General features: G+C 43.3%; 1 protein-coding gene across 4 annotated transcripts in view; it reads right to left on the bottom strand.

Moving 5' to 3' along the window:
• The window catches only part of rngtt (RNA guanylyltransferase and 5'-phosphatase), a 110,488-nt gene that overhangs the window by 51,508 nt on the left and 38,507 nt on the right, over positions 1-20,473 (bottom strand). For 3 of the 4 annotated variants that reach the window (XM_013138632.3, XM_010882817.3, XM_010882815.4), the window contains exons 10-11: positions 14,304-14,375; positions 3,685-3,849 (exon numbers count right to left, since the gene is read on the bottom strand). In XM_013138632.3, the coding sequence (XP_012994086.2) occupies positions 3,685-3,849; positions 14,304-14,375 (237 nt within the window). The remainder of the gene's footprint in view (positions 1-3,684; positions 3,850-14,303; positions 14,376-20,473) is intronic. The other variant, XM_020056288.3, reaches the window with a different exon arrangement.

The raw sequence follows: 20,473 nt of genomic DNA on the forward strand, positions 1-20,473 counted from the left end.
GTTGAATCGAGCGGAAACTGGTACCCATCCATAAAATCACAGTCCCAGTTCAAACACGGCCTTCGCCCAATCTTATTTCATCTAAATATTCCATGACAAAAAACAAAACCAGGAAGTACGGCTGCTCTTAATCAGACATTTCTCAATGGGCCCTGACAGGATCCTCGCTGTTTAATATGTCCTTTAGAAACGGTCCACTAGAGATTTGATGACATCACGCACCCAACCATTTCCTCTCCTCAGTACCCAACAATTTAGAGCAGTTTGACAAAACGCAGAGCTGTAATGTGTTTAACCCCTTACACTGTTGGGGATTGGCCTTTATGGACAGGGCTATGGCAGGACAGGCAGAATATGGTAATAATTAAAAGGGAAGAGTCTGGAGATCATGGGAAAATTACGAAACCAAAGTTTGGGCCAAAACAATACTCTTTGGACAATACAGCTACACAAAATAGACCATTATTAATTGCAATCTGGGTCAGGGAGGATCATATGAAAGTTTCTTCAACACTGCCAACGTTACTAGAAAGTTATCAAATGTGATCTCACAGTGTTGGTGCTTCTCAAGAAAATACAGAGAAATCTTTTCTTTTTTTTTAAGCATAGAAAGAAGAAAAAATGCATTCAGGTGAGTGTTTTGCTGCAACTTTTCTTGTAAAGTTTACATTTGACAAAAAAACAAACAAACCAGGGCCTGATGCATTTATATATTATGTATGATCCAGCCTTTGAGCAGTTCTGGACCATTACCAGCCAACTATTTCTGTGAACAGAGCGCTCTGTGAACGGATGAACATTTATTTCCAATACCGAGCCTGCCTTGAGCGTCACTCCCTGTTCTCCCCTGGGAAACAGTATGTGAGAATCTGATACCCTAGTTACGTAGGGAGTGATAAAACGTGCTACCCAACCCAGACAAGGGATGGGAGTCTTGTGGTGGTGAACCTGAGCATGAGGAAAAGGAATTCAACAACAGCAGTTTAATCTCAAACCGATGTACCTAGATGGATAAATGGCGGCAAACATCCAAAATCATATGGTAGAATTTGAGAAAAATACCATGCTTGCTTGTTTACAGCAGGACTAACATTTTACCCCGAAGCTGAAGTAACAAGTTCATAGACACTTGAATGGCATCTCAGCGGCAGATTAGCATTTGACATCAGTTATATGAAATGATGCCAGTTGGCACTGTTGGCATCTGTAATTATAATTATTTTAGTTATGGGGTTATATCCCATAGTAGGCTTTTTATAATGGGATTGGTACTATGTTTAGAAAGCATTTCAAGCACCTTTAATAGGAAAGAAAAAGCAGAATGTTAATATTTAATATTTTCATGGCATTTGCGCTTCAGCTGGTGTTATCGAAAAGTGATACCTTTTGGGAATTTATTTCTGTGTAAGTTCAAAATTGTAAACCAGGCCCAAGATCATTTCCATGCTAAGTGTAAGATTGATCAATATGAAAATCTGATTAACTTGGCCCTGACCATGCACACGCATGCTGCCAAGAGATAGATCTGCTTGTCGAGAATAGCGAAAAGTATAAAACTTTAACAGGTAATTGTAAACCGTATGAGCCAATTGATTCCCACTGTTTCGGATGGAATCAGCGGCAAAACAGACAGTAACAGTGTTTCCACAACAAGTTGAAGAGGGTTTCCCTGCAACCAAATTACAACAAACAGGAACACGTCAAACTTTACCCCAATACTTACTGTATAATTTCTAATCCGCTTTAACCCCATATTCTCTATATCATTTAAAATCCACTTTTAACCCGATATTCTCAGTATCATTTAAAATCCACTTTAACCCCATACTCACTATTTTCATTTTACATCCACTTCAACTCTATATTTACTATCAATTCACATCCCATTTAAACTCATAATGACTGAATTATTTCAAATACACTTTAACATAATACACAGTATCAATATAGAGCCAACACAAAATGAGTTAACTTCAATTATTGTGGGGTGTTTCTGTCATTATCATTAAAAAGTGTCTCTAGTTGGTGTGAAAGAACATTCAGTCACACTCTTCATTAAGTCCAGATCTTTTCCGCATATTCTGTCAGCAATTCCAAATGGCAGAGGCTCTTTATCGCCTCAAACTGAACCCTCTCTCAGACTCCAGTCTTCTAATGGCCCCTTTAACTCAGACCAGAGCTAAGGCTAATCTAATTTAAAGCATCATCTTCCACTCAGTAAATGCTTTTTTGCCTCCAAGAAGTACATTTTCCAGTCTCATCATTGTCCACTTTAGTGTGGCAAATGCTAAAATGAAACAGATCAACTCGATAAGTCCTTTGTATACAAACAGAAGAAAGGCTATCGTGGCCAATGCAAAACAATTTTACAAACAAAATAAAAGAACACAGTCCTATATCGTGCTATCTGAAGGCAAGATTGCACATTACATGAGATAAGATGGAAACTTGAGGGCGATGGGAGTTGGGACACAATCTAACTGGCGTTTACGGCCAACAAGCCATCAAATGAAAAGCTACGCTGCAGTGATTGCATGGACCAGATTCCAACACCCCCCGTTTCATGTCTGCTATAACAGAGATAAGGCTGTGTGCAGAGCAGATGGCCTCAGCATCAGAACAAAGACACAGTGAATGTGGCAGGCATAATTCCAGTGACTTCATCTCTGGAATATCCTGGTTGTTGTCCCATTAACATGAGAGTGGGTGACATGTCATAAAGGCGCTCAGACAGTATGGGTTAAAGGGGTCAGAACAGGGTCAACTGGCTGGCCGGCTGGGTGGGTCGGGGACCCCAGTCATTCATGGCCGAGGGAATAACAGGCTCCAGCACAAAGAGATCTGTGATATTAACTAGATCCGGGTCTCCGCCTATCATGACCAGACAAGCCAGATTATTTTTTGGGGGGAGGGGTCTGGCTGTTAGCTACTCCATGTAATATGCACACGCAGAGCTTCATGCTGATCAGGTGCAGTGAAGATGTGGTTAAGTGCGCAACACACTTCGGCTGAGCTATCACGAAGCCGAGGGTGCAGGTCCCTGCTGAGGAGGGCTAATGTCTTCTGGAGAAGGAAAACACTCTGCATTGTCAGCAGCAGAACATGATGTGCAAACACAAATGCCCCTGCAATACAACATACCTCTAGACAGAATTATGAATGTAGAATATTAACAACGTTTTCTAGCCGTCAAACTGCCAATTTATTTGTCCTTAATTGATGCATTTTACATTTCAGTAATTCAGCTGACCGTGCCCAGAGTGACATAGAGGACTGATAAGGGTTACGTGCAAGTATTTCACCCTACAGTATTGAAGTGATTACCAATTACTCTGAGTATCCATGAGGCACTGATCATTCCTGTCTTTTATGGTAACATAGGCATCTACTAAGCCCCTTTTAAAGCGGCCAATCCACAGTGGAAACATTGCAAGCCATGGGAACTGGAACAAGCAGCGTGGGAAGCAAATGCGCCCTTCACCACTGGATGAGAGCGCATTAATTAATAGAGCGATAATGTGGCTCCGCACAAAAAGGAGAAAACATCTACTGGGCCTGAAGTTCACCCATCTGGTTTTAGAGACGCTGGATGTGTCATGATAAGCTGAGGAGATGAGAACACGCAGCGTGTGCCCGCACCCCTACCTGAGATCTGGGACGACCCCGCCACGGTGCATGTGTTACCTTTCGTGCCGCGTGGAGGTCAAAAAACGGCTTGTTCCTGACACTGAAGGGCTCCTTGGTCTTGTCGATCTGTCCCGTCTTCATCTTCTCCATCCGAGGGGAGATTATCTCTTTCTCTATGCACAGCAGACGGATTTTGAAATCACACTGGCCAACAGGCTGACCCTGAAGAACAAACACAAAACAGACAAATTAATCAGCTTTCAACATCCAGTGTAAGGCTTTGCATTTCCATAATTTCTATTGAAGGAACTAATGCAAAACCTGACTTACTAACACATTGTCAATCAAAGGAAGGGCATTATCTCCCCCGCAGTTCATTGCCGCACTGAATACAAATGCGTTTTGGATGATTTCACTTTCAAACAAAATCCACCATTTTACATCTTCTTCTAGACAGACGGTTCAGACATGACAAGGTTACGAGCTGCCAATCCAGTGCCATGGCAACAGGGTAGCGGTCTAAATAATCATGAACCACTGAACTGAGGAGATCGAAGGAGAACGAAGACAAGACACTGAGGGGTTGAGAGAAAAGATGGTTAATTTTGCCTACGGCAGCCAGGGCACCGCAATCCAAGTCAGTTAGAAGCCAATGGTTTTCAGCGGCCCGGCAGTTCTAGCCCGGTCCGGCCCAAGCCAGGCAAGACAGAATCCAAAAAGGCTTATCAACATTTCAAAAAAAGGCAGGACCCATGTGAAGTTACCTATTAATTTACACTTTTGTTTACGAGGCAAACAAACAGTTTTATTCCACTTTGCCATCTGGTAAAACATTTTTTTTTACTGTTTTTGTTGAAACAGATTAACGGTGATTACATTTATTCAGTATTGATAATGTTTCCAGTGGTAAGGAAAACACATTTCAATAGGCCGACAAGGGGTCGTGCAGCTCTCGTGTGTCTGCTGGGTTGTGTTCTTCCATTCATCATCACCACCACCATCACAAGCAGCGGTGAAATTAAGCCGATAAGGTTCAGTGCCGCGCACCGGCAAGAACAGACCCTGGCAAGTAAAACGTGAGCCTGTCGGAATTATTTAAACGAAATGCCATGAAAACTTCATAGGTTATTACGCCATGATTTTACATCATGTCAGCTGCAATGAAAAATATGCTTCTAATGTATGTGGGTATCCAACAGGGAGAGCCCGTCGAAGTGAACAACAGACAGACATCATAACGGAGACTTTAACAGGCCTAATAGGCCCTGAAAAGATCATCCTAAATTGGGAGCCTGTGTGTAATATTATGATTACATGTGTGATTATATAAATGTTTTTGCCATCTCGTTACATCAGTCTGAGAACCCAAGAAAGAAACAAGTTATTAACTAATTAGAGCATCCCGGCATATACACTGTACCAGAGCCCGTGCAGCTGACAGAGAGGAACAGAAAGGGCCAAGTCACACAAGCATGCGCTGATTGAATCATTTTGGGTTGTTTTTTTTTGCGGGCGCATCTGGTCCAGACCAAGGCCTGCCCAAATTAAGGATGTTATTGGCATCATACTGGCAAATGAGTCCAAGAGGGCCAGAAGTGGTCGAAGATGGGTTTCAAATAGTGTTATTTTTTGGGGGGGATAAAAAAAACACAAAATGCACTTCAAAACAAACTTCCTAATTATCAATACCTCACACCAAGTTAATTGGCCTCCACCTGTGAGGAATTGTGGAGATTCACTTGATTTCAGGGGTAATTGAGGAATGTCTGTTGGGGAGTAAATTGCAAATCAAACGCTTAACCGTGGAGAACCAAAATGCTTTCCAAATAACTAATGAACTAATCTGTGGAAAGAAAAAGCCCAGGGAACGGGTATGAAATCATTTCAAAAGCCATGAATTTCCCCGGGAGCACAATGAAGACAATTATTACGAATTGCCACAATTAAGGCTGTCCATTGATCAGGCCGTCCTGCCCAAACTGGGTGACTGACTGAAGAGACAGACTAGTGGCTTAAGGAATAAAAAGGTAACTGTCCTCGAGTGGCCCAGTCAGAGTCCAAAATCAAAAATGTGTTTCATGACTTGAAGATTCCTGTAAATTGACGCTCCTAAAGAAACTTGACAGAGGTTGATTTAAAAAAAAGAAACAACAGTCATGTTATTAAATTTAGGCATCCAAAGTTCATAGAGACCCTTCCCAAAAGACACAGAGCTGTATTTACGGACAAACGTGCTTCCACCAAGTATTAGCTCAGTGAGTGTGGACAGTTAGCCAAATATAACATTCAGCAAAAAAAATCATTATAACAAAGATCCCTTTAACAGTATGAAAATTAGTGGAACAGTCAAAACTCAGGCCAAAGGCCATCAGATATTTAGAGCACCAGGATCCACAGGTAACGAGCACATTTTAGTGAGGTCGCCATGCCAACAGGACTTGTCTAATGTCCAGAACAGCTATTTTACAGCTTCTGAGAAAAGGAGAGCTTCTCATATGGATTGCTGTAACATTTTGTGCCGCTGAAAAGTAGTTGCCCCCTTTCAGATTTACTGAATTATTGCATATGATTTCTGTTATTTGTTCACTCAGGCTTCCTTCATCTTATGTTTCCTTTTTTAAGATCTAACAATTCAGTGTAAAAACACAAAGAATTACAGAAAATCTGAAAATAGGTCAATACTTTGTCACAGCATGGTATGTCTCGCAAACATCAGGGAATTTATTAGCCAACAAATGGTCAGTCCATTTTCTTCCATTTGGTGCCTAATGAGCATGACCCTGGAAAAAACAAGCAGAAACAGGAACGGACAAAGCTGCCTGAACTAGCCAAACAATAATTACTTGTTTTTCATTTTCTGCAAAAACTGTGTTATTTTCAGCCCACTGTTTATTCCAGAGAGGCAGATGGACGCCAGCACTGTCGGATCCTCGACATGCTTCCGTGTACAGAATATTGACGTCACCTGACGTGAGACAATTACAGGGTGCGCTAACGAATACGACCCAGGCTAAGCTAGTCAAACTGGACACCGTCAGGCAGGATGGAGGTAGCAGAGACGGAATCATTGCTTCATTAAATTCTCTCTGTTCTTGTTATGTTCCGGGAAGAACATTTCCAAGCCGAAAATCTATTTAAAAAGGGAGAAAAAGCACAGGTAGAACAACAGAGTCTCCCTCCTTGATTTCATTGTGGTAGACCACAACTAATAAGAGAGCTGCTGTGTACACAGAAGCCTTTCCTGCTACTGACAGTCTTGACTGCTTTGGTGTCTGTCAAAGAGCCCTGCATCATTCATTTATTTTGGAGTGGACCGCTGGAGGAGCTGACGGGCAGACCGACGGGAGCTGACGGGCAGACCGACGGGAGCTGACGGGCAGACCGACGCGAGCTGACGGACAGACCGACGGGAGCTGACGGACAGACCGACGGGAGCTGACGGACAGACCGACGGGAGCTGACGACAGAAAAGCATCTTAATTCCCAGACAACAGGTTCTTCCTCCCCATCATCAATAGGTTTTTCACCCTCCCAGGCTGAGCCATACTCATACTTTCTATGGATTTCTCTCAGGGAAAAAAGCTCAGGGCCTAATGCCACACTTCTCAGGTTCCCCACTCTGAAGGCTAATTACAGAGCCCTTTGATTAAACTTTAGAGAGAAAAGCACTTCAACGGCTGCATTAAAACATTAACAGCGGCGGCTTCTGTGATATTTGTCACCGCCAACTCCTGGATATGTCCCAAATGTCATCCTATTCCCTATGCAGTGCCCTTCATTTTACCAGGGTCTGTAACCTCTGGTTAGATGTGTACCTCACTAGGGTGCCGTGGCGCATGCCGAACCAAAAAAAAAAACCTGAACGCACTCTGGTCTGTTCCTGGTAGAGTCAGCAACAACAGCAAGGCTTTGTGAGGGCAAACCAAATGACAGCTACATTTAATGGATGGTGTGAACAGGGGGTTAACACCCAGCGAGCCATAAGCAAGAGTTTAGTTATTTTAAGAAGACTTACTGCGATTTGAATTAAATTGGTTATGCATAGTCTCAATGTGCAGTCACAGAAGAAACTCTTAATTACATTCTGGGTGCAAATAATTTGAATGTTTTTTAAATCTCGGCCGCTCTTGGAATGACTAAGAGACCCGACTGAGTCCTGATCAGGACACGGCATCCTTGACAGGTCATTTGTAGAACAACAATCCGAAGACAAAAAGCTTCCAAAGGAACTCGGTCCAATTAAATAGAACCTTATTAAACCTTGGTGGGAGACAAGGAGGAGTGGAGGAGCTCTTCGGTTTAACGTGAGATCAAACGGCCTGGCTAGACTGTCGCTCAGCCGATGCCCTTTCTGCTCATTTTGCAACAAACCACAATGCATCACTGGATGGACAGACTGGGAATTAAATCCAATTCACAGCGACGCTTCAGGTTTTCGGGAAGCGGAAACCGGTATCACAGCCGACCAATTTTAAAACCGTCTGTCAAGATGCGTCATCGGAGTACACGGTAGACATGTGAGACAGGTACAAGTAATTAAAACCAGTTATTCTGTGCCTGCGCAATACTCCCCTCAGACTCTCTCTTCAAGTACTGCTCACTGACGATGGCAAGGCTGCAGACGGCGCCAGGCTAGAGCAAGACATACCACCTTTCCCCTACACTCCTGTTCTGCTCTCTCAGTCATCATGCAAAGACGGACATTTTGAAAGTACAACAGAAGCAAGTCATCACAAGTGGCGCCAGGGCATCCTATTCATAATCAGAAAAGCAAGAGAGAAATTATGCAAACCAACTGATTAATAGGAGCATGTCAAATTAATGCAGGAAGCAAAATAACCAAATTCAATTAATCCCACAAAAAAAAGTCTTATCGCCTCAGTATATGGAATTAATTGGATAGACTAGATAGAAGCAAGGTAATATGCTGATAATCATAGGAGTAGGTTCATCAACATGGAAATGGCGTATTCTATATATGCTGTGTGGAAGGGAAAGCCCTGTGGAACCCTGTTGGTAGAACATGGCTCTTGCCACGCGCCAGGGTTGTGGGTTTGATTCCCACATGGTCCCAGTTTGACAAAGTAAGGAAAACGTACGTACTCACTACTTTTAAGTCACTCTGGATAAGAGCCTTTGCTAAATTACTTAAATGTAAAATGCAAATGGAGATGAAATCATAAGAGCTCTAAAGGGGGTAAACTCAACTGAAGGACTAGGACAGCATATACAGTACCATATAAAAATAGTCACGCATAAATTCTTAAAGACGCACCAAGGAAGTGCAAAACCACAAATGAGCCGTTTTCAAAATATAAGAAAATGGAGCACAGTGGTGAAGATGTAGAGGAACATCAACAACAAGGAGACCTTCAGTGGGATGAAACACAACGTGAACAGAGTCAACAGATGTTGTCACTGTCAGCGTAATGCAAAGGCCCCCCACGGGACCTCATGTCAGTAGGTGGCTTTGTAGCCCGATAAAAAGGCAGGAGCGACTCCGGTAGAGCCCTATTGCTGTCACAAACCAGATCTCATTACGGTTATTCAAAGAAATTCCCCCAAATTCAACATGAGACTGCGCGGACTAGTGGTGACGTTAAAAGAAAACCCCCTGCGCTGGAAATGCACAGAACGGAGAAGACGCAAATCAAAAACTAGCCAGGCTTCCATGCTGTTTAGGTGACAATTGGAAAGCACAAATATATCCGTACGCCCACAGACCGTCACGTCTGCAGAGCCCACCCGTTCCTGAGCACACGAGACTCCGCTGATGCGTGACGCGCGCTGGGCCAGGGCCTGGCTCTATGTTTAGGATGAGGTCTGCCTTACTGTAGCCACCGGGTGACTCGTCACTGAGGCAGAACGGACTGGACGTGACGCAGGGCTTCAAAACGCCTACAGACCAGTTACCTCGGCAGGCACGACACAGTAGTTAGAGGACTGTGAAGCAGACGTGCAATGGGATGTTTCCCAGAGCATTTGTTTACTCCTACAGACCGAAACACACACACACACACACACACAATTTAAACGCAAGCATCATTTCTGTCGCACCGAGGGCTCAGTTTTTACAAACCAAACGCAACAGAAATTCATTTTGGATCAGCACACGAGAGCAGACATAAGACAGGTACTGACCAATCCTTGTGTATCAGTTAGAAAATAGCAGAGCCTCAAATGAAAGCCTCAAATGAAACACCTGAATAGTAACCTCAGGGGAATCAATCTGTGGAAAATGCCAGAAAATGTGTGGTTGGCTGTTAAACTTAAAGTTAATGTCCATTCGTTATAAAATCTTTGACAAAATGGAAGCAGAGATGGAGGCTAATCTACAGTGACATCTTGTCTTTATCATGACACGGGCCCTTCAGTTTGCGGTTGACTGCGAGCGGTAGGGTTTAACTCTGGGGCCAACACCAATAGGACTGTTCCTGGAAAAAAAAAAAAAAAAAGCTTTATTTCATAACCCTCGGCAAGAGCAGAAAATAAAAACATTATTTCCTGGTCCCCGGGTGACGGTCAGGGTGGAGACATATTATATTTTCGAAAGGCATCATGTAGGACGGTTGCCGAGGTAATGTACCATAACAGAATAAATCGGCGCAAACTGACAACCATGCACCTGTAGACAGCAGTTTAAAGTTCCTTGGCGTTCAGACAGAGCCCACGTCACGGACAATCAACGCCACCCCACGCTGAGAATGGAACATACGGACCCGCCACCAGGAACGGGAACATGACTACAAAGCCAGAGCGGGTAGTTAAGGAATCTCTGAGGCCTAGGCTTTGGTGCCTGACCGTGGCCTTCAGCACTGTCAAGGACGATACACGGGCACAAACAATCTCACCGTCCCCTGGCCCTCAGGCTGAAAGGCTGGGGGGAGCACGAGATGCCATGTCAACAGTCTGGCTCTTATTTGCCAGCCATTGGAATGTTCAACTCTTGAACTGGACAGACCCCGTACGCACTCATCCTCAGAGCAAATGGACACTTCATAACTTTTTGATAACTGCTACTACCGAAACTCCTTTTACTTAAGAATTAAATAAATTACTGTTTACTGTGGCAGAATAAAAAACGTCTCTAAAAGACACAAGCAACATGCAGCAAACACTGCACTCACCACTTTCGCTCGATTAGCACTGTGTATTATTTTTATGCATTTACTCTGTTACTTTTAGTTGTGCCATTGTTGTGAGGACCCACAAAGTTGTTTGTTGAATAAGACTATACCTTCTGCAGCAGGTTCATTCAAAATTAAACCAAAAAAAAAAAACACCAAACACAAACTGTAAGAGACGCTAACAGCACAAACCTTCCACCTAAGCTTGGTATCATCCTGCCCACCCCGCAAAAGACTAAAGCCAGATTGGGCCCAAATGGAGTCAGCCTTATTTTAACCCACAGGTGTGGTCCATATTCCATTCAAACCTGTCAGGTCACTGACAACCCATTCTGTTTTCCAATAACAACCTCTTCAATGGGGCGCAATTAATCTGGCAGCAAAGCAGACTTGGTGATTGGTTAGCGGCGTCCTCACTCCCTCAGGACAGTCGGCCATGTAGACAGGAAAGTGTCCGGCCCTCGGAGTAGAAACTGGGGCCAGTCTGATTGATATAATGGAGGAGGTCAATCACTGGCTGAGCACCGGGGATCAATGATGCAGGGCTCACTGACGGATCGCAGTGTCTCACAGCACTGCAAACATCAGCACTGCAAACATCAGCACTGCCACCACCTACCACTGGCCCCAGGCAGTCACTTTACCTACGGGCAGTCACATAACAATAGTCGTCGTCAACTACGTAACACTAGCTAGGTAACACCAGCTTACAACTGTTATAACTGTGTTAAACGTAGTGGTCATTGTGTAGAGGTGTGTGGTTTTATTAACTTAGAAAACTCTGGCATACTCTGTATCATTCCGTTACTGTGGAATTATCCAAATCACATTTCCATGTTGTGTTTAGTAAACCAGGTGTAGACCTGAATGCCTTTGTAGAAACTAATACTAAAACTACTCGCATTCCTCAGATGAGATTAACTTAACTCTTTGACCAATAGCAGAGATTACATAAATCTTAAAAAGTCAAAAAGGAGACCACTGCATATCGAACACTTCTGTGAGAAAAAGATGCAGTGGTCTCTTAATTTTCTCCGGAGCTGTATATTGCTATATGTGAATGATATTGTTCAATATGTAGTCCACACTATAGAAATGAGAAGTTTGAAATGAAATATGCTCGCTAATTTGGTTGACCTAATAGTACAACTGATGGCTACAACCATCAAATGAATAGTAGTACTTCAAACGAAACCTTATAAAAACGGTGGCACATATTTGTGTCATGCAGGGCAGCCTAATGGCGGGAGGATCTGACCAGTTAGTGAATGGATGCTAGATCAACACCCAGAGGTGGCAAGATGGAAAATCTGCTTTTCAGTCCCTAAGTAAGAAAGACCTAATTATTTCCAGGTCATTACTGAAAATTGGAATGAGTTCGGACTCGTACCTCTCCTGTAAAAAAAAAAAAAAAAAAAGTTTAAAACGTTGTTGTATTTATAATTATCGCATAAATTCAGGCATTTTTTCTGCAGTATGGATTTCGGAGATAGGAGATCGGCATCAGCGTAAAGCTAAGTTCCATAATCATCAGTAGGAACATAATCTGTTAATAGCCTTTGCCACCGTCTTGTTTTCCTCAGGCTCATAACAGAGCCAAGTAGGACATTTCCCAGAAAGAAAGAAACAGCCGCAATCTCACAGCTCAATGAAAATGAGTGATGTGGATGAACCAAGTGAATACATAACCAGGGACCCAAGTTCCAAATCATACCCTATTCCCTACATACCCTATTCCCTACACACACAGCTCTGATCAGTTTTTGTGCACTATACAGGATACGAATGCAATTTGGGATGCAGACATGGTCTTCTATATCAAATGTCTCAGTGGCAACAATCGTCCCTGTAGCTAATTACCCGTAAATTGATCATAATTAGTTTCAGTTGAGAAGACAACCATCAAGCTCAATGATCCCTAGCATAGTGTCTTTAGTAGTTAGTGGATAAAACTTGTGAAAACAAACACCGTTTGGGGATGCAGCGAAAAAGTCACAGACCCACGCAAACAGAGAAAAACCACTGCGAGCGACATATTCCAAAACATTTTTACGAAACGTGTTTAGCAAATTTGGAATTTCCGCTCAAACGCCAGCGCCTGGGACGAGCACCGCTTGCAAAGGGACCTGGATATTTACGGTCAGGGTTTACTGAGCCCTGCATGGTGGCAGGCGGCTATGACAGCTGAACGCTCAGAGGGGGGTCAGGCGGACGGCGCTCCGGTACTTTCCGCCCAGTCAGCATTCATCATTCTGGTTGACAGAGACGCTTCTAGCCGCCAGCGTGGACAACGGCAAGGATGCTAGTGCTGACAGAACTATACCAGGGATGTAACAATCCACAGACAAGCTTCGATCCCCAACTATTCACTTGGTTGAAGACACAAGTAAATAGTTTGGCAACTGACCAAAATCTAGCATGAATCGATCAGAAATGCCAACCGGAGGTGGAATTGAAGAAGAAGAAATATGCTTTGCTTCAAATTGTTTTTTTTGAACACATACAGAAACAGAGTGAAAATGATCCAGATATCAGGCACATAGAAAAATTCATTTTCACTTGTAAAACTGAGTTGATTGAGCAGGTTTGAATGTCTTCCAAACTATATGTTACCAATAAGACAGTTACTTCAGAACCCAGTTCGTCCCCCCATTTAACTTTTGACATTGGCATGTTGTGTCCAACCACAAAGTTTTGTCAATCTTGCTGCTTTTTGATTGCCCAGTTCAGCATTAGAAATTATGTTTGTTGTTTTGCTTTAAACACTCAGTGCATTTGACCATTTCTACATCCATGGGGTTTATATGTAAACACAGAAATCATTTTCAGTAATGCAGTCAGGGTTTGATCAAGTAAACAATTATTGGAGAGTGGAAGACGGTGGTCTCCCATGCACAGTTCCAAATGGACAAAACCATTCCCTTTTAAAACCGGGGTGAAATTCTAGCATTCCAGAATGTTCTATGGATAAACAGCTGACGTATTACCAGCTAAAATAAGTCTGCTAGAACAACAAAAATAAATGGGTGATCGGGATCGAGATTCAAAAGGCACCACTGTAAAAAGGAAAGAAGCAAGGTATACTGTGGAATTTCTCATCTAAGTGCCACCACTGGACTGGAGACAGATATAACCTAGTTAACCCCCAGTTGAGGTGATGTGCTCCTCCCCAAGAAGACCTCCAGCCCTAGAGGTCCAATTAAGTTCCATTAAGAGTTATTACAGCCCATTAACTACAGTAGTTTAATTCCAAATGTGACTTCTTCCCCTGACCTTCTACCCCGAGCACGGTATGACGCGCAACTATACCCAAGAGCTGTCAATTCTCGCTGTGTCCAGGAGCACACAGCACTGGCACACTACAGAAAGCAGCAGGGAAAGGTCAAGAAAGGGGCAGAGAGACTGCTGACGGCCTGCTGGAGACAGTCTGGGTTGTACTGACGGGGAACCCACCCTGGCACCTGGGGGATTGAGTGGGTGTGACAGGGGCAACACCTAAGAGGCCATTCGTTCTCAACCGACTGGGCATGGCAGACCGGCGCTACTCACGTTGAATTTGATGATGTCATAGATCAGGTAACGCGGGACTGGTTGGCCATTAACCTTGTCGATAATCATCTCCTGCGGAAACAAGAGACAGACGGGGGGGGGGGGGGGTTTAGAAAGACCAAGACGGAGACAGAGAAAGTGAGACAGACACAGATCACGAGAATTAGCGTGAAATAGAGACGCATGCAAAAAAACGATTTACGCAAGTTGCCCAATAAAAAAATGAAACGTTCTCTGTGTTGCCAGCTGTGTCTCCTTAGGAGTACCTATGGCAGCCTGCGGCGAGGACCAGTGGGAGAAACGGCAAATGGAGGCAGAAATAGATTTCGACATTCATTATTCAATAACAGGAGTTGAGAATCAGGTACATCTGAGCTGGGCAGAGGCCATACTGACACATGACCGGGTTTCACGAAGACGTTAATGTGCTGTAGGGGGGCTAGAGAGACAGGGAATTGGAGAGAGAGGTGGGAGAAGACGAGGGAGGGTGGGTGGGGATGAAGAAGGAGGGAGGGAGAGGAGGAGGGAGCAAAAGGGAGGTAAGAGAGGTGGGAGGGAGAAAAGGAGGGAAGGGAAGGAAAGAGACTGGAGAACATGAGGGGGGAGAGGATAAAGGAAGGAGGGAGGGTGAGGATGAAGGAAGGAGGGAGGGAGAGAAGTGAGGGAAAGTGAGATGAGAAGAGGATGGACGGAAAGAGCAACGGGAGAGGAAGATGAAGGGAGAGACAGTCAGGAGACGGGAAGGGAGAGACTGAGAGGAGGGTGGGAGGGAGGGAGGGAGGAAGGGAGAGGAGGAGGGTGAGAGGCATGGGAGAAGAAAGAGAAGGAGAGAGAAGGCGAGGGAGAGTGCAGAGTTTTAACATGAATAATACCCCTGTGAGGATAATATTGTAGGGTAGGTATAAAGTGTTAACTCTGGAACAACCGGTACAAACATAAAAAGGGACATTTCACTGCTGCTCTATTTACCTACATACAGAGCTTTCTGAAGATATTCAGACACCTTCACCATCTCCACCTTCTGTTGTATTATAGACTTCATTTATAATTGATTAGATATACAGTACCAGTCAAACGTTTTGACCCACCTACTAATTTAAGGGTATTGCTATAGTTTCACCATTTTCCATATTTTTGAATAATTGTAAAGATATCAGTTATATTAAATAACACATATGGAATTATGTAGCAAGCAAAAAATTACCACATTTCATATAGTTGATTCTTCAAAGTAGACACCCTTTGCCTTGATGACAGCTTTGCGCACTCCTTGCATTCGCGCAAACCAGCATCATGAGGTAGTTAATCTAAACAAAATACCCCATAATGACAAAGTGAAAAAAAATAATAGGGGATGCTTCTCGGCATCAGGAACTGAGAGGCGGGAAACAAAGAGGTCATTGAAGAAAACCTGATCAGAAATCACCCAAATGGCCCTGATCAGAAGTTTACATACCCTTGAATATTAGGCCTTGTTACAGACACACAAGGTGACACACACAGGTTAAAATGGCAATTAAAAGGTGAATTTCCCACACCTGTGGCTTTTAAAATTGCAATTAGTTTCTGTGTATAAATAGTCAATGAGTTTGTTAGATCTCACGTGGATACACTGAGCAGGCTAGATACTGAGCCATGGGGAGCAGAAAATAACTGTCAAAAGATCTGCGTAACAAGGTAATGGAACTTTATAAAAATGGAAAAGGATAAAAATATATCAAAATCCTTGCAAATGCCAGGGAGTACTGTTCAGTCACTTATTAAGAAGTGGAAAATTCAGGGATCTCTTGATACCAAGCCAAGGTCAGGTAGAACAAGAAAGGTTTCAGCCAAAACTGACAGAAGAATTGTTCGGAAATACAGGAAAAAGACGGTGTGGTTGTTTCAAGGAGCACAATACGAAGATACTTGAACCAAAATGAGCTGCATGGTTTAGTTGCCAGAAAGAAGTCTTTACTTCGCTAATGCCACAAAAAAGCCTGTTTACAATATGCCGACATCACCTGAACACGCCTCACAGCTTCTGGCACGCTAATTTGGAGTGACGAGACCAAAATAGAGCTTTATGGTCACAACCATAAGCGCTATGTATGAAGAAGGGTCAACAAGGCCTAGAGTGAACAGAATATCATCCCCACTGTGAAGCATGGTGGTGGCTCACTGATGTTTTGGGGGTGTGTGAGCTCACAGGGAATCTTGTGAAAATTGATGGGAAGATGAATGCAGCATGTTATCATAAAATATTGGCTGACAATTTGCATTCTTCTGCACAAAAGCTGCGCATGGGACGCTCTTGGACTTTCCAGCACGACAATAACCCTAAGCACAAGGTCAGGTTGCCCCTCCAGTGGTTACAGGAGAGAAAGGTGAAGGTTCTGGAGTGGCCATCCAAATCTCCTGACCTTAATATCATCGAGCGACTCTGGGGAGATCTCAAACGTGCTGTTCATGCAAGATGACAAAAGACTTTGCATGACCTGGAGGCATTTTGCCAAGACAAATGGGCAGCTATACCACCTCCAAGAATATGGGCCCTCATAGACAACTATTACAAAAGACTGCACGCTGTTATTGATGCTAAAGGGGGCAATAAATTAAGAACACATTTGAACAGGGGACATGAAGACATGGTATGAAGACATTTGAACAGGGGACATTTCTTTTTATTCTTTGTTGCCATGTTTTTTTATGATTGTGCCAGTTATGACCTATAGTTGAGTGTGAATCACATAAGAAATAAAGTGAGCAAGAATAACACCAAGAAGTTTTCTTTACAAATGGTACATTTATTACCAATTCTCCAAGGCTATGCAAACTTTTGAGCACTACTGTATATGTGCCATCAAAATTATGACTTTCCTCACAAGGCAAAAAAAAAATGCTTTTCTGCACTTCACTGATTGCGCATTTTCAGGCGGTAAGCAAACTACAATATCCATAATTCATAGAGATTTTCAGTCATTAGAAGTAGTCAGTTCTTGGCAATCTCAAAAAGAGCTCACAAGAACCTGAAAAAACAACAGTCCGTTTTGAGAAGCCGACCCGAGTGAGGGAACACAATTTCACAAGGAAGTAGGGCTTCCATCACGCGGTCTTCACAAAGCCAGAAGAAATTAGTCAACTTGGCCATCCTGCAGCATGTGGCCAACAGGAACATTGGTGACAAGTCCATTAGCTCTATTGAACAAGGAAAACCACATCTACCCGCCACAATCATTGAAACACAAAAGCCACAACAAGTGTTACAAAACGTGAATTTATTCGTTTTTTTATCAGACAACAAGGCTTGTTCAACTAATTACCTTATTTGCTGAATTCTCTCAGCACGACATTTAAAAAAAAATATAATGCTGCCGCGCACAATTATGCCTGAAACACCTCTAATTACCCCTAATTATCTAGGGAGACACCCCCAAATGGTGTTTAGCGATGGATTTTCCCTTTAGGGAATACACGTTTTACAGCTCTCATGACACAATTTTACTGGGATGTCCAATCATCTCATACTATTAAAACGACTTTATTAAATATAACATGTTGCAAGCTACAATGTTTTTTGTCTTATCTTTCAAACTTTTCCCCTGCCCCTTCCCCAGGCCCTATATAGATTTTCATGTATTTCATGTATCAATATTTTCATGTATATTTATACTCTTTGTTTCTCTGGTTTTAGATCCACACATCAAATGATAATGACTCATAGATAAACAATAAAATAGAATTTTCTAAAAAGAACAAAGAAAAAAAAATGCTGGAGGAAATAGTAGCAATTTAATAAAATAGCAACTTGTGTAATTCCCTTTCAACACCTTCAGTGTCATTCTATCACCTCAAAAACATAGCCATAACTCTGCCCCTCTCTGACTCTGTCCGATGCAGAGAAGCTTTATCTGGATCCCTGGCAGAAGACTCCAGAAACTCCAATACATCCAAAACAGCACTGCAAGGATCCTGATGACAGTGCAGAATCATTACCACTGGGCTACAGGACCATAGGCTAGCAGCTTGGTGAGAAGGCAACAACTGTTGGGCTCCATGCAAGATCTCACCTCGTGGGGCATCAATGATCATGAGGAAGGTGAGGGATCAGCCCAGAACTACACGGCAGGACCTGGTCAATGACCGGAAGAGAGCTGGGACCACAGTCTCAAAGAAAACCATTAGTAACACACAACGCCGTCATGGATTAAAATCCTGCAGCGCACACAAGGTCCCCCTGCTCAAGCCAGCGCATGTCCAGGCCCGTTTGAAGTTTGTCAATGACCATCTGGATGATCCAGAGGAGGAACAGGAGAAGGTCATGTGGTCTGATGAGACAAAAATAGAGCTTTTTGGTCTAAACACCACTCGTCGTGTTTGGAGGAAGAAGAAGGATGAGTACAACCCCAAGAACACCATCCCAACCGTGAAGCATGGAGGTGGAAACATCATTCTTTGGGGATGCATTTCTGCAAAGGGGACAGGACGACTGCACCGTATTGAGGGGAGGATGGATGGGGCCATGTATCGCGAGATCTTGGCCAACAACCTCCTTCCCTCAGTAAGAGCATGACAACGACCCGAAACACACAGCCAGGGCAACTAAGGAGTGGCTCTGTAAGAAGCATCTCAAGGTCCTGGAGTGGGCTAGCCAGTCTCCAGACCTGAACCCAATAGAAAATCTTTGGAGGGAGCTGAAAGTCCGTATTGCCCAGTGACAGCCCTGAAACCTGAAGAATCTGGAGGTCTGTATGGAGGAGTGGGTTAAAATCCCTGCTGCAGTGTGTGCAAACCTGGTCAAGAACTACAGGAAATGTATGATCTCTGTAATTGCAAACAAAGGTTTCTGTACCAAATATTGAGTTCTGCTTTTCGGATATATCAAATACTTATGTCATGCAATAAAATGCTAATTAATTGCTTAAAAATCATACAATGTGATTTTCTGGATTTTTATTTTAGATTCCGTCACTCACAGTTGAAGAGTACCTATGATAAAAATTACAGACTTCTACATGCTTTGTAAGTGGGAAAACCTGAAAAATCAGCAGTGTATCAAATAATTGTTCTCCCCACTGAACATTAATAAACTTGCTTGTTTGCTAGCGATTGCTCTGCTCCTGCTTATTTCACTGGAAAGGTAACCACAACAAATAATAGAATGATACAGTGCAGTGTAAAAGTCGTAGGCCCTCAGAGACAATTGTTGAATGCCAGTTAGGCAATAAATCTGTAAAAAACGAATCATAAAGAAAAATTACAACCTTCAAATAATAACAAAGACATATGAATACAATGACAAAAACTCTGTTCTTGAAACATGTCAGTAATTTATGTGGCTTCACACGCAATGCAAAACTGATGCAATTTGCCTTAGTTGACAGTACAGTAATCCTAGAGGAATTATTACAAGCTTCTTGCAGGATTTGTCATGACTATTGTCCCTGACTGCTTCATGTTCTTTACCCTGTCCAAATGACCCCGTATAGCGTCAATGTTGTTGTAGTCAGGCTTTCAGATGGCCAATCTAACACCATGACTAATCTATCTGCAGAGTTCTGCACCAAGCAGGTGTTCGGTGTATGTTCAGGGTCATGCGCCAAGCAGGTGTTCGGTGTATGTTCAGGGTCATGCGCCAAGCAGGTGTTCGGTGTATGTTCAGGGTCATGCACCAAGCAGGTGTTCGGTGTATGTTCAGGGTCATGCACCAAGCAGGTGTTTGGTGTATGTTCAGGGTCATGCACCAAGCAGGTGTTTGGTGTATGTTCAGGGTCATGCACCAAGCAGGTGTTTGGTGTATGTTCAGGGTCATGCACCAAGCAGGTGTTTGGTGTATGTTCAGGGTCATGCACCAAGCAGGTGTTTGGTGTATGTTCAGGGTCATGCGCCAAGCAGGTGTTCGGTGTATGTTCAGGGTCATGCACCAAGCAGGTGTTTGGTGTATGTTCAGGGTCATGCACCAAGCAGGTGTTTGGTGTATGTTCAGGGTCATGCACCAAGCAGGTGTTTGGTGTATGTTCAGGGTCATGCACCAAGCAGGTGTTTGGTGTATGTTCAGGGTCATGCACCAAGCAGGTGTTTGGTGTATGTTCAGGGTCATGCACCAAGCAGGTGTTTGGTGTATGTTCAGGGTCATCGTCGTGAAAGATAACATTTTTGCCAATAAGACTAACATGGCAATTCTTAACTCG

Source organism: Esox lucius, chromosome 18 (genome assembly GCF_011004845.1).
Source record: "Esox lucius isolate fEsoLuc1 chromosome 18, fEsoLuc1.pri, whole genome shotgun sequence".
NCBI lineage: Eukaryota > Metazoa > Chordata > Actinopteri > Esociformes > Esocidae > Esox > Esox lucius.